Source organism: Schistocerca cancellata, chromosome 12, assembly GCF_023864275.1.
Source record: "Schistocerca cancellata isolate TAMUIC-IGC-003103 chromosome 12, iqSchCanc2.1, whole genome shotgun sequence".
In the NCBI taxonomy this organism is placed as follows: Eukaryota; Metazoa; Arthropoda; class Insecta; order Orthoptera; family Acrididae; genus Schistocerca; species Schistocerca cancellata.
The window spans coordinates 9025137-9040939 of NC_064637.1; the positions used below are offsets into that span (position 1 = coordinate 9025137).

A 15803-nucleotide genomic window follows, 5' to 3' on the forward strand; every position below is an offset into this window, starting at 1 on the left:
CAGTGATACATGCTGTTACTGTACTCTTTCCACATATTCACTATCTTCTCTACATATAACAGTGGAATTCCCATTGTTGCACTCTTACTATTGACAGCCTTGCTTTTAATTTCATCAAAGATTGTTTTGACTTTTCTATCTGCAGAATCAGTCCTTCCAAATTCCATTTCTTTTTTGATTTCTCCACATTTTTCCTGCAGCCATAATTCCTTGGCTTCCATGCCCTTCTTATTTATTTTGTTCTTAATGATTTTTATTGTTATATTCCTATATTTGCCTAAGTATTTATCACCTCCTTTTGTCAATTAATTTAAGTATTTCTTATGTTACACACGGTTTCCTCAAAGTTATCATCCTTATACCTGTCCAACTTCTGTCATTGACCTTTTTAGAGATTTCCATTCCGCTTCAACTGAACTGCCTACTGTGGTATTCACGATCACAGTAACTAGAGCCTCGGAAAGCTTTAAAGGTACATCATTCACCAGGATGTCGGTGTCCCACTTCTTTAGGCACTGATTCCTCTGTATGATCAAACTTCAGCTTGCTCTTCATTGTTACTTAACTGGGTTCTCAGTCTGTATGTGCTCCTGGATGCACCCTACAATCTAATATCTGATTTCAGAATCTAACAATGGAAACACCAGTTTGGAATATCAACAATATATGGAAAAGGATAGATTGCTACTCACCATAAAGATGATACTTTCAGTTGCAGACAGGACTGTTACAATTTAGCTTTTGGCCAAAGCCTTCTTCAAAAAATAAAAAAACACACACACACACAATTCATTCACACAAGCAAGCACACCTCACACACACACACACACACACACACACACACACACACACACAAAAACTGTCAGCTCTGGCAGCTTGGTCGGGAGTGCATGTGTTGCATGTCAATGTGTGTGTGTGTGTGTGTGTGCGTGTGTGTGTGCGCGCGTATGTTTGCTTTCCTTTTCTGAAGAAGATTTTGGCCTACAGCTAAACCTTAACAGTCTTTTCACTGTGCCTGTCTGCGTCTTTATAGTGAGTAACAATCTATCCTTTCCATTATATTGTTAATTTCAGTAGGTGTAGTTCCGTCTCAGCCCAGCAAGCTACCTTCCTCAGTGATGACAAATGCCTCACGTACGGTTCCAGAAGTACCTCCGTCCACTTCAAACCTACCACCCGACGAAGAAGCTCTATTATGAAAGATGCCACCAATTCTATACTAAGCAATCCCTTACATATAGCCTAGCGATCTGTGGCTTTACCACCTGCAGTGCCGAGCAGACTCTCTTTAAACAAGCTCGGAGTATCACCGAAGCCTTCACCACTCAGTCCAGAAACAGATCCCTTGCACTTTCTCTCCCCAGTCACCTAGCAATCCCCTCATACCCACCGACTGGCCACAAAGGAGCACATCACTTTGTGACTAGTGCCATCCAGGATTGGAACGAGTGAATCACCACTAGGGTTAGGACTGCCTCTCGTGTCCCGAAATGAGGAATGTCCGCCTCAATATCTCCCCCAACCCCCCTATCGTAGTATCCCACCGCTCATCTGACAGACGCGATATCTCTGTCTGTTCCTACTCCACCCTCGAGCCTAAACCCTACCCTCGTGCCGATATCCCAGTAACAGACCTACGTGCGAGACCTGTTCCGTACTTCCCGTCACTGACGACTACTCCAGTTCTGTGACAGATGTTTCCCACCCCGTCAAAATCTGGGCCACCTGTGATAGCAGCCGTGTCGGCTGTGTACTTACCCGCAACCACTGTGTGGCATTTCTGATCCTACATAAAATCGCTAAGTGTATCTGAGGCTTTCGTCCGGTCACTTGATGACCAGTCTGGTGTGGCAGTTGAAGACAGCAAATGAAAATGGAAGCTTTAAATTCCACGTGTACGAAATCGTTAACACGAGAGAATCGTACGAACGTTCCGTCGTTTGAACACTGCACTGAGCCCGATACGGATGACGTAGTAATAAGCGTCTCTTCTGTAAAAAAACAACTGAAAGAGTTGCAAACAAATAAGTCACCAGGTTTGTATGAAATTGTAATTCAGTATTACGAAGAGTACTCTATGGCTTGGCATTTATTGCAAATCACCCAGACTGTAAAAAAATGCAGGTGACTCCCGTATACAAGAAGGGTAAAAGAATTGACTCACAAAATTAAACACCAATATCCTTAACATTGGTTTGCTACAGAATTCTTAAACATGTTCTGAGCTCTAATATAATAAATTTCCTAGGGACTGAAAATCTCATGTCCAGAAATCAGTTTTAAAAAGCATTGCACGTGTGAAACTCGGCTCGTCCTTTTCTCACGTGATATACTGCAAACTACAGATGAAGGGCACTGGGCAGATCCCGTGTTTCTAGATTTTCAAAAAGCATTTCACTCAGTACCCCACTGCAGACTCTTAATGAAAGTACAAGTTCCCCAATACGTGAGTGGCTCAAAGACATTTTAAATTATAGAAATGGTGAGTGCTCATCAGAGACAAGGGTAGTGTCAGGAGAGCCCCAGGGAAGTGCGACGGGACTTCTGTTATTATCTATATATATAATATATATTATAGATATAGATTATTATATATTATATAAGACGGGGTGGGCAGCAACCTGCCGTCATTTGCCAGTGACGTCGACGTGTACGGCAATGTGTCGTTACTAAATGACTGCAGGAGAAGACGAGATGACTTGGACAGAATTTCTAGTTGGTGTGATGAATGGCAGCTAGCCCTAAATGTAGGAAAATGTAAGTTTCTGTGGACGAGTAGCAAAAACTAATCCGTAATGTTCGGATGTAGCATTAGTAGTGTCCTGTCTGACACAGTCACATCGTTTAAATATCTGAGTGTAACACTGCAAAGTGGTACGAAATGGAACGATCGGGTAAGAATTGTGGTAGGTAAGGTGAACGGTCGACTTTCATTTATTGGGAGAATTTTAGGAAAGTACGATTCACCTGTAAAGGAGACTGCATATAAGGCACTAGTGCGACCTAGTCTCTAGTACTGGTCGAGAGTTTGGGATCTGCAGCAGGTCGTACATTTTTCCCTCAGACCATCTGCGAGTGCAGCAGGACAGGAAATGACTAGTAGTGGTACAGGGTACGGTGGCCTGCGGAGCGCAAATGTAGAGGCAGCATCCTGCGTAGGCACCAAACTGACAAGTCGTCTGACCACGCAAACGGCCACCGTCCGACTGTGGCCGAGACGGCGGCCACACGGCTGCCGAGAGTCGCAACCGGTACGGTGTGCTCGACTTCGACGACCGCTTCGCGGCCCTTTGCCGTCTGGATTTTTACCTGAACTGCATAGGTAGGAACTCGATTAGGAACGTATCTACCATTCCTGTAACTCCCCTAGCCCGACCTCTGCCAGTCCCCGGCCTCCGCCGTCCTGTAACCTCTACGGTGCCCTCGCCACGCCTCTACACACTTTCTATCCCTCAGAGTACCTGCGTATTCATTTCTCCTTCTCTTTTTCTCTCCTATCCCATTTTAATAGACTGCATCCCCAATGCATTAAGCACTCACAAGAAATGTTTATGTTCACCACTTAACTTACTTAAATGCCAAAGGAGCAACTCCGGGCGGTAGTCGAATAGGGATCGATATCCTGAGTTCCTGCAAGTTCTTCAGGTTTCCCAGGGCAGTGAACGCCTCTCTCGGTACACTGTGGACCATCTCGAAGTCGTCATCCTCGCAGAGTTCCAGACGTTCCAACTCGGTGCAGGCCTCCAGCAACGGTGGGACACAGCTGTGTAACGACAGAAATGGGGTCTTTCAGAATTATTCGTCTCCCGTCACGTTTCGAAAGACCGAAGAAACGGAGTACTTTATATTATAACTCTAAATTAATAGTTCTTATACTGTATTTGTAACAACATGTTCAACTGTCACTGTCGCATCATTTGCTACTGAAATCGTTACTATTAGTGTCACATTAATTTTCACAGAAAGTATACCCATCAGGGATGAATTATATTAATATACGTTAGACATAATGGTGAGAGTTAAGGCCCAAGATATTAACACATTCAGATGGCGATGAAATAGTGTTTTCAGTCAGCTTTTAATACTGCTAAGGCTTCAACATACAGTACACAGCTACTTTTTCTCTTTTTTGTTTTTTGTCTTCAGAAACTGGGCATTTCATATTTATTTATTGTGTGTATATGATGACCAATAAGTCAGTGTTGCCAGCTGTTGCTTGCTCGTGTAATTCAGTAAAATAAGTAAAACAAAAAGTTCTTTTACAACATTCTGCCTTTAAATGATTATGCCTTTAAATGATTATTGAAATATATGGGCACAATTGTTCGTGAGAATATACTGCCGAAATGAAAATCTTTGTATAAGACATCTTCATAAACAACACGTAGGTTCTCGAAGCTGGTGTTTAGTCCAGTTTAAACTTCTGGGCTGAGAAGCTGCGGTCAATATATAGAACTTTTCTCTGGCTCTTTGTCTCCTGTTTTGGGAGACATCTTCAGAAGTAAATGGTATGATGCCGGTATTGCCCGTCGACGAGTGCCCGTCAGTCGGTCGGACACCCACGTGTATTTAGAGCCAGTGTGGAGCATCTCTTGCCTGTGAGTCGTTGCCTCACGTGCAAAAACAGTCATTTCGAAAGACTACATTGCCTTAATGACCTCTTGTCAAAGTACAGGGTTTACTCAAAGGGGGCAGCAGATATCTAGAATTAACGTTTGACAAACTACAAAAGATACAAACACAATTCCAGTGATCCTAGACAGAGAAAAGTTAAAAGTTCTGAACAGTCTGTGCAGAAGTTTAGCTAAAGCCACAGTGGTATTGTTACATGTTTATAGGAATTACCATTTATGTGCTGAAATTAGGAAAATTTTAGTCCAGAGGATAACCTGAGTGTGGAAAATCTCCACATTAGTCTATTCACTGAGAGCTGGGATGAAACAGACACAGTTTCACGTGACTACGCATGACCTGTTCCAGCAAAAACAGAGTGTCGACAATCCTTCGTGCACACTCTCCACGTGGTTGTTGGGCTGACATCGCAGTGAAGCATATGTTGCCTGTGAAAAACCTTATATTTCAATATTGGCTTATAGTATAATGCAAGAAGTCATAAAAACCTGACAGGTGGCATAGCAGATTCAAACACAAGTGATTTTGGTTACAATAATGTTAAAGGAAGAATAAAACTTATTCTGTCGAAGTTGAACTGCTTTGATTCAAGTTTATAACAAAACACTCTTTTCTCTCTTTTATAATGCAGTCTAATTTCCACATTTGAGGTCAAACTTTTTCCATTACATGGAAAACACATTTGTTTCACTCTTCTGCAGTCACTGCTTGTTTTAATAGTTCTTTAACTTCTGACATTTTGTGTGTTCTGTCTTTTTCTGCAACACAGCCTTCGATTTTGGCCCAAACTACCTCGATGGTGTTTAATTCACCAGGTATGGAGGAATTTGAAAAAAAGTTTTCCCTGCTCCATCAGCCATTTCATCCACTGAATATTCTTTGTGCACTACTCTGTTCTTTTTTAACAATTTCCAGTAATTCTTTCTTCAATACTCCATTTTCCAATAACAATATTTTTAGACTTTAGTTATTCCGGTATATCTCGCTTATTGGCATTCAAATTAAATACTACTTCTTTTCGACAAGAATAGCACGACACGTTATTGAGAACAGTAACTTCTTTTTGCTGAAGCTGGAGAAAAAGTCTTCAAACCACTTCTCGAATGTACTGTTGTGCATCTCCTCACAGTAGCCTCCACTTTTCTTGGGCCCGTCTCGGATTTGAAAGTTCACACACTGCCTCTGACAAAACCTGCTTTGCTCCCAATATGTACGATAATCAGGCATTTACCTTTACCCGTTTCCAGTGGATAATCCAGATAGAAATGCTCGTTTAGAGGATTTTATGGACTTATGCACCCAGACGTTACTTCAGGAATGTCGTGTGTTTGGCCACGTCTCGTCCAAACAATAAACGGGTCTTCCTTCATCTCTCAACAATTTATCATTTGTAGGCGACACTGCCTCCCTGAAATCATCTGTCTATTAGCACGATACTGCATCCACACCGAACATATTTAAAATTCATTTCTTTTAAAAATTTATAATATGTAGTTATATGGAAGTTGCTCAAATCTGGATTTTTAATCGTGGCCACAAGCACTTTGTCAGTCGTTAGTGATCCGTTACAAACAATTTCCTTCGTATCGCAGTTCTATCGAAGTCACCGACACTTTCTGGAAGTTTCTGTCACGATTTTTCTTTCTTGGGAGACTTTGAAGTAACACCTGTAGATGCTGTTCTTTTCAAAACAATATTGGTCACTGACTGCTCTGGATACAACAGCTCCATTTTACACAGATTAAGAGCCACGTGCTTCTCCACAGAAGTTAATGACTTCTTCTTCGATCACTTCTCAGTTAGAGTCAAATCCGACACGTCGACCTCGCTCACCGTCTCCGCAGAAGACGACGTGACAAGTTTACTCCTATATGATACTAATAGAAATAAAGGAATAGCTACTAGGTGACCACAAAAATAATGAATGACGAATGTGATTACAATCACTGACACTGACACACGAATAATCAAAAACTGGGCTTTCAAACGAGACGAACTTTACAATCAGATTCTAAGACCATACGCTAATGACTTACAATCGCAACGGACGTGGCCAAACTGAGTGAGTGTGCCCCGTGTTGCTCACCTCTCGGTGGCAGTGCCTCGTCGTGTCCGCAGGCTGTGAATGGAGTGTAGTACTGGAGTACTCGCGAGACTAAACTGGAGGTGTCGGCAGCCGCTCCTACGGTACAGCTACGGTAACATCCCCACTGACTGCTGTAATTCAGTTAGGGCCCGATCAATTTATCAGTTCACCACTCAGTAGGTTTGTACACTCTCAATATGAGAACACAGTGATTGTAGCGAGCTCGAATTGTGTGTTTCAGAGTGAAGCTTTTGTTCCTGCTCGAAATCTGTTGTTCTGTCCTGGATGATAACAAAGATCGCGAGTTATTTTTTACAATTTTTTCCCAGTTGTTACATTTATTTCACTTTGATATTACTGCATTATTTGAAAGTCAGCATTATCAACCAGCACTGCAAATACCTGTGCTCACCGAGTATTTTTACGAACATTATTTTTCACAATATTTACACCGTATCTGCATAGGTCGGAGTGAATAATTTTTTTATAGTTTCTGTGGCTCTCTGCATGATGCTTACTAATGAAACAATGATAGTCCAGGCCACAATGATTCCTGATAACAGTTAATTGTCAACAGTCATTAAATTATCAGTGGAAATAAAATAAAAAAGTATGTCAAGGAACTGCAGTATACCAAATTTCAAGACACAAGTTGTTGTGTTGTTGTTGTCTTCAGTCCTGAGACTGGTTTGATGCAGCTCTCCATGCTACTATATCCTGTGCAAGCTTCTTCATCTCCCAGTACCTACTGCAACCTACATCCTTCTGAATCTGCTTAGTATATTCATCTCTTGGTCTCCCCCTGCGATTTTTACCCTCCACGCTGCCTTCCAATACTAAATTGGTGATCCCTTGATGCCTCAGAACATGTCCTACCAACCGATCCCTTCTTCTGGTCAAGTTGTGCCACAAACTTCTCTTCTCCCCAATCCTATTCAATACTTCCTCATTAGTTATGTGATCTACCCATCTAATCTTCAGCATTCTTCTGTAGCACCACATTTCAAAAGATTCTATTCTCTTCTTGTCCAAACTATTTACCGTCCATGTTTCACTTCCATACATGGCTACACTCCATACAAATACTTTCAGAAATGACTTCCTGACACTTAAATCTATACTCGATGTTAACAAATTTCTCTTCTTCAGAAACGCTTTCCTTGCCACACAAGTGGCGGGACCAATTGTGATACATTTGCTTTGTGGAATTTACCATAATATGTATACAGATATTTCCGGCAAATGTTTCACAATGAAGCTACGTAGTACCTTTAAATAACTAAGGTATCTGCTCCAGTACAAGCTCCCGTAATAACGTGAACAGTTCCTTCGCACATGAGTTGCTAAGTGCCTCATAATGTTGCTGCTTTCTCTTTGGGTGATAATAATGTACACCGATAAGTTGAAGAGGAAAGAATTTATGGTAAAATATTATAGACATAAATAGGAAAAGTAATGGATCCAGAATTGTGTCCTGAGAGATACACGTTTCAAAAACTTCCTCATGCATAGGCCGTGTCTATGTAATGAATCATTAGCAGCATTTCTTAAATTATAAGTGCTCATTTTGAAATGACACATTCTGCCTGTTAATTTCACTACGAAATGTGCGGAATAATTTTCACAATAAACTCTGAACCCAAAATGCGTGAGTGAGGCCGTCTGCCAGGTATTGTTGTAGTGCACAGAACTGAACTGGGTACAATTGTTAAATACGGTGGCTCAAACAGTGGCACGGTGACTTACGAATGGAAGTAATTCTGTACCAAACTGATGAAAGCTGACCTGCAGCTTTTTTAAAGGAATCGTAGAAATATTTAGCTATCTACATAACAGTCTGTATTTAATAGCCCTCTATACGTACGCGAGAAGAAATATGCCAAAAGTCCACTTATCGTAACGAGAAAGGCGCAGGTTATACCGTGTAGGGTGAAGATATCGAATACACGGGAAGCACACTCGTCAACCGAAAGTAAGTCGGAATAGAAGTTAGAGAATCTTACGAGGACAGGTAATAACACTCACCTCGTCCCACCCATCGCCCACTTTATGCGTATCGACCTGAGGGTGTTCCTCTTGGCTCTCAGAAAGTACCTCAGGTCTTCCATATTGATATACGTAAACCCGAAGTCGACCTCGGCTAGTTGTGGGCATCCGTTGACCAGAGGTCGCACCAGACAAGGTTCCTGGGTAGAGCTACGATCGAATTCCTTGTATTCCGGTTCCAGATTCAGCACACGGAGGTTGTGCAGCTGCGACAGGGCCTCCGAGCATCTTTCAGACTTCAGCAGTTTGTAGGGAACCGTCAGTGTGTGTATTCTGGTGCACTTCTCCACCAAGGTCTTCAGTACCTGCAACCGAACGATTCCCCTTCTGTACAAACACCTACAAACAAAGCAATGGCAAACCTCAAGAAGAAAGAAACTTCGTTACCGGTCATTTAAACAGATGCTTTCTGTCTTTTCTGAGGCACATAATCAAATTCCAGTTACAGAAGATGCACAGCAGCAAGACAGACGGACGCAAAGGAAGTCAGTATTAGCGGTGAACAGAAGGACGAGGACGATGGTGACGACGTGCGGTTTGTCGGGAGCTCAATTGCTTGGTCAATAGCATCCGCACAAAGTCCCAATTTTTACACGGTTCAATATTTTCACAATCCAATGTAGTCACTGCCACGAATGATGACGACGGTAGTGAAATGACGAGGAAAGCACAAACACCCAGTCCCCGGGCAGAGAATATCTCCAACCCGACCGGGAATCGAACCCGGGACCCTGCGATCCAGAGGCAGTGACGCTAGCCACTAGACCCCGAGCTGCGGACTGAACGGGGGGAGAGCTCCCCAATCGTCCACACTCACTCCGCCAACTGGTTGTCGGCTACGAGACGGCTGGTATTCACTGTGAACAGGTTACAATCTCATCTGGCAAATCCACGAGGAGTCGGTTCGTACTGTCAGTGTCGCAGCTGCTTCCGACTGCCCCGGTTCTTTTCTAGTCCGACCAAATTCTCTGTTTTCATGACCTACATTGCACGACAACTGAATTTGCCCTCGTTTTCTTGTTCTTAACTGACTGTGTATCCTCTCACTAAATGTAAACAAATCGGAACAAAATTTCTATTGGGAAAAAGTTCAAAGAAGGAGCAGAATCTATATGCATCCGCACTGACAGCAATAACTGGAAGAAATGCTTAGTGTATGAAAAGTTTATTTTGGCTCAATGACAGTTTACGTAATGGTTTTTAGCTTTAGTATCAAACCAATATAACTAGCCAAAATGAATCCCTTAAAGAAACAAACTTACATAGGTAAAACAGCTCCAGATGTCTGATTATTTTACAAAATGTGTTAATGTGTTAAATGTCAGACATTAAGGATGGAAGGAAGAAAAAGTTTTGGAAAAGTTTGAATTTATGTTTGAACTTTGTCAGAAGTTCTCGATTTCTGAAAAGCATTCGATTCAGTACCAGCCTTATCCTTATTGTCAAAATTTCAATCGTTGGGGGAATATCGAGTGAAATTTGTACCTGGATTGAAGACTTTTTGGTGGGGAGGGCACAGCATGTTATCTCAGATGGAGAATTATCATCAGATGTAGAAGTAACTTCAGGTGTGTGCCAAGGAAGTGTGTTGGGAAACTTCCTCTTCATGTCGTGTACTAATAACTTTGTGGGCAATTTTAATAGTAACCTCATATTTTCTGCAGATAATGCAATTATCTATAATGAAGTATTACCTGCAAGTAGCTGCATAAATATTCACTCAGATCTTGATAAGCTTTCAATGTGGTGCAAAGATTGCCAGCTTGCTTTAAATGTTCACAAATATAAAATTGTGCACACGTCAAAAAATATAGTATCCTATGACTACAATATCAATGAGTCAAAGTTGGAATCGACCAACTCATTTAAATACCTGGACATATCATTTTGTAGGGATGTTAAACGGAATGATCTCGTAGATTTAGTACCAAATAGCACTAATATGGGATATTGAATGTATACAGAGAAGGGCAGCACAAATGGTCACAGATTTAATTTGACACATGGAAAAGTGTTAAGGAGATGCAGAAGAAATTGAACTGTCACACTCTTGAAGATAGATGTAAACTATCTTAAGAAAGTCTACTAGCAAAGTTTCAACAACTGACTTTAAATGATTACTCTACAAATATACTACAAACGCCTACATATCTGTCACACGGAGATCACGAATTAAAATTAGAATAATTATAGCACACACAAAGGCATTCAATCAATCATTTTTCCCACGCTCCAAAAGTAACTGCAGCAGAAGAAACCCTAATAATCGGCACAACGGGACAGACCCTCTGCTGCGCACTTCACGGTGGTTTGCAGAGTACGACTAGATTAGATGTAGATGCAGAATTAGAAGTAGAAGGTATTACGTGCTCTCATTATCAAACATAGGACGAGTATAGTCTGGGGTGAGTTATTCTACCTCAACAGATATACACAGTTTCTAAGTCTCGTACCGGTCTCATCCCCCCCAGGGGGCTTGCCGCTCTTAGGCCACCACGGGGGCCCAGCTTTTGCAGCACTTTTCCTTTCGTTCCACGTGTCTGTCCTCTCGTTGAAGTGTGTTCCGAATTTTCAGTAGCCGATATCACAACTGTCCGACGTTTTTTGTTCCTTTTCGCTTTCTCCGTTCCCTTGTTTGAGGTTCTCCTTTTCTTATTCCTCACTGTGCACTCCCGAAGGTCGACCCGTGCGTCCGACACGTAACGGGTGACGCGGTAACGCACAATTCGTAGCCCCGGACCGACAGGTGGGGTTTCACACGTGCCCCCCGGTACGGACCCGGCCCAGGAGGGGCGATTGCCCGTGCTGCTACCTTTCCAAACTGCCAATCGGTCCCTCCGTCAGGCGTTCGGGAGGTGCGAACGACCGCCCGAGCCGGGTGCGCTCCCCTCCGAGGGAGGATGACGGTCGGAAGGAGTGTGCCGTCAGAGGCGCCGACAGCTGCGGGGGATTTTCTCGCCACGAGCCGACCATCTCTTCGTAGAAGACGTCTACCGAACGTAAGTGGAACGAGGCTAAAGATTCGGTGACCCTCTGCACCACAGTTCCTCGTCATTTTACAGCTGAAGACGGTCTGTCCTTTAGCTACGGTAAATACATTTATTATTCGGAAAGGTGTCGACGCAATTGCCAGGCACGTGAAATCCCGTTCTCGCTTACACGACGGTACTTCAGTTTCGAGACTACTACCGATTCTCGAGCACGACGACAGCTCGCAGCTTCGCTCCTCTGCAACTATCCCGCCCGTGTCGAGGTCCGCCGAATGCCGTACGCGTCCCGCGGTGTTATTTACACCGAGTAGCTCGACGGTCCGATCGAGACAGAAATCCAAACGTACCTCTCCGATCAGGGTGCCATTACGTGTAATCACTAGTGCTCGTGTGCACTCTTTCTCTCACTTCTGATAGAAAAATGTTTCTGTCAAAGATCAAAGCAGGCTACGTTCTTAACCCAATGCGCCGCTACTACCGTCACCGTTATAACCACGCTCGAACGTCCTGTCGACACCTGGCCAAATGCGTAGCCTGCGACAGGGATGCTGACGAGGGTGACAGTCTGCTTCCTTCTCCCTGCCCTACCGATTGCAGTGGCGACTGTGCCGTCTCCTCCCGAGACTGCGTGCGTATCTCGACGAGTGGGCCGGGTGACGGGCCGTCGGGAAGATCTGGGCCGAGGAAAAAATGCCTCACCCGGTCACTTGCAATTGTCGGCCAGTCGGAAACCGCGTGTTCTACCGTCCGGCACTTAAAGTACCGTCACTACTACGTGTCGCTCCACGAAGTGTGCGGACACGCGACCTCAAATTCGGCACCGCGGTCGTGAAATCGCACGGTGTCCCAGTCTCCTGCTCCGGGAGTGCGACGAGCCACCGAACTTTTGCCTCGGGGCAGAGTCGCCTGGTACACGACCGGCAGGCCGGAAAGGACAGGAGGAGTACTCCCGTGAAGCCCTCTTACGTCTCTCCGGCCGACAGACGTCCGAGTCTTCCTCTGCCGACCGGAAAGACTCCGAGAAATCGAACGGAGGCAAACGGTCTTCTCCTTAGCCGACTTAAGTTCGTTCTATTAGCTGTCTTTTCTTCTGTGAATTGGGCTTAATGTGTAGTCGTTCTTACTCCCTTTCGTCTTCGTGTTCTACAGTTCTGAAATGGGCACGTACGACTCTAGTTGTTCTTGTGCCGTAAAATAAAACAAAACAATACTGGTCTTATTGTGTTAAACCTTTAACGTAAGATCGTACATCTCAGTGAGTATATTATGGCAGAATTTTAAATTTGATCAATAATTATATGAAAGGCCGAAAATCCAATTTTTGTTGTCCCTGAAGTTGTTAGATTTGGAACTTTCAACTGGGATTGTTGCATAGGCGCCCCATTGGTATGTGTATGCCGTGTTACAGACCCCTGTGGGCAGTTTCACAAGACACTCAATATTTAATGAGCATAAGGCACTAACATTTTCACAATTACAGCAGGCTAAAAGCAATGCCACAGATACCTGTAGTAAGCCAACCATAAACCACGTTCCACTTACACCACCTGGCAAAACAGCAACCTATTTGTGCATATGCCACGGTCAGGTCATTATTTTGGCTACTAACATTAAGCATGGGTATTTGTAAGCAGAGAAGAGGGAAGGAAAAGAACAGGCACAGTCCCCTGCGAACAAGACTCAGTGGCAGCAACAGCAGCAGCAAGCTCACAGATCACTCCCCCCCTCCCCAAAAAATACAGTGTTACGGAGCTGGTCAGTGTCGTGTATTGTAGACTGTGATACACTCATTCAGTTCATGACACGATCCAATGAAATTGTGACTTTATATTGTACTTCTGATAATATAACAGTCTCATATTTTTCAAAAAAAGATACAACATACGTAAGCTTTATTTTAACACGAAATGTATTCGCAGCTGCAAATACGGATAACCGTCGGCTGTATAATGGAATGATGACAATGAAAATTTGTGCCAGACACGGACTCGAACCAATATTGCGAGCAGTCGGTTTGCGGTTAGGCTATCTGAGCACACTTCCAGAACAGATGCAAACTTCAATATATCGCCAACCGTATGTCTACGACCTGCACTCGTACATTCGTTGTATATATTTCTGTATAGGGGAGGCATTTTTAATTGAATGCTACTTGCCTGGTGTTGATGGATAAACATGATATTTCAGTGCCTGTGTTGTTCAGAAGTATGATGCAATATTCCTTCAGACATGCACGCTTTGTACTTCTGGACAACACAGGCACTACAATATCGTATTTATCCACCGGACAAGTGAATTTAGATTAAAAATGTCTCCCCTGTACAGAAACGTACATAATGAACGCACCAGTGCAGGTTGTATACACACGGTTTTCGACATGTGGAAGTTTGGGTCTGGCCGTGAAGCGTGCCAACGGTAAGGTGACCGGCTCACGATAAGTGGAAAATCCGGGTTCACGTCTCGGTCCGGCACAAATTTTTGCTGTCACCATTCCATTATACAGCTGAGATTGGTCCGTATTTGCAACTGCAAATACATTTCACGTACGTCATAATGGCTGCAGCTTACCGCAGCCCCTGTTCCTTAGGACGTGCGTGCTTGCCAAAAGGAATAATGCACCGTACTTCTGAATGACGTGCTCTGTACCTTATAGTAAGCTTTATTTTCAGAAAACTATTACTCTTTGTACTTCTAATTTAATTCAAAATTATAATCATATTTGAAATTAGCATTCTCATCGTATGAAATATTTTGAGCAATAATTTGACAATTTTATAAAAGAAGTATTTAATCACGTACGAAGATCTCCGGATGTAAAATATTGACGTATTATAAGATCGCCGAACTGAAACTTCTCCTATCTTTGCTCTCGTCAGTTTGTGTAACGAACAGTTATCGGTTAGTTACAGAGCAAATAGTTTCACTGTGAAATCACGAGGTGAATGATGTGGGAGTTATCCCTTTCTTTTTGGGGTCACTGGCTGTCTGAGGTTTGTTTTCTACTGCAATGTAGAACTGCTATAAATTACTACATGAGAGATGAAAACAATAAACGGAGAGAAGGATAAAGTTTCATCGTGCAGCATTGTCCTTATCTTACAATGAAGGTCAGTCGTACTGCCTAGATCTAAAAATGCTAATTCCATAGAGCCACAAATTCAACAAGGAGCAACAAAAAGAAGGTACTGTGCAACTTTCCTTCTTGCCAATTTATTAGCTGCAAACACGTAGCTAAAAAAGTGTACTTTCTCTCAGCTTTTATTTTTCAGTTCTTTCTGGACAACAGTAGAGGAGAGAGTCAGCTCAATTTGGAAGCTCAGGTCTGGGATCTTACAGAATAAAAATTTGGATACTGTTGAGGATCTACGTGTTTGCAGATTGAGGAGAAGGAATTTTATGTGGGTTTGTATGGAAAGCAACTGTAATTATTTATAAAATGCAAGAATGATGGTTGGACTAACACTCATTTAACAGAAAAAAAGAGGTATATGATAATTTTGCTGAAGAATAAACACATTTTGAATGAGTCAATGGTGGCAGCAGATCAACATGTCAGTTTAGTGATTTATTTTGGTTTTCATTTTTTCACGCTATGTACATGCAAAGGAACATTTAACAAAAGTAATTATTTTTAAGCAATGTTCAAATCAGGACAGGTGGGGGGACTAAGAGAGCAACAGACATGCGCAATTAGACATAACAATTGAATATGAAGATGAATCATTTGAACCAGCAGAACTGGAATATCCAGAATTAAAAAGAATGATTTCAGCACTGGGTCAGTCAATGGACCATGTTTTAAAAAAATATGCATGTTCAATTTAGCAATGCTTTTAAAGGTATTCAGGTTACAAATGAAGACAGGTTAAAAGCAATAGAATAACAGGGTGTATACGGGGACAATGAAAAAAAATTCCCGGGTTATTCCCGGATTTCTCCCGGATATCCCGTTTAAAAATACGCTTTTTCCCGGGCGAAAATACACTTTTTCTGTGCTAAGTGACAGATTTTCCGTAGATTTTCCCTCGGAACTGTAAAACTTATCAATT

At 42.7% G+C, this 15803-nt stretch overlaps 1 protein-coding gene across 1 annotated transcript in view; it reads right to left on the reverse strand.

The window, feature by feature from the left end:
- LOC126109887 (uncharacterized) overlaps window positions 1-15803 on the reverse strand; it is a 142741-nt gene that overhangs the window by 40287 nt on the left and 86651 nt on the right. The window contains exons 4-5 of the mRNA XM_049914975.1: window positions 8744-9069; window positions 3572-3763 (exon numbers count right to left, since the gene is read on the reverse strand). Coding sequence (XP_049770932.1) covers window positions 3572-3763; window positions 8744-9069 — 518 coding nt within the window. The remainder of the gene's footprint in view (window positions 1-3571; window positions 3764-8743; window positions 9070-15803) is intronic.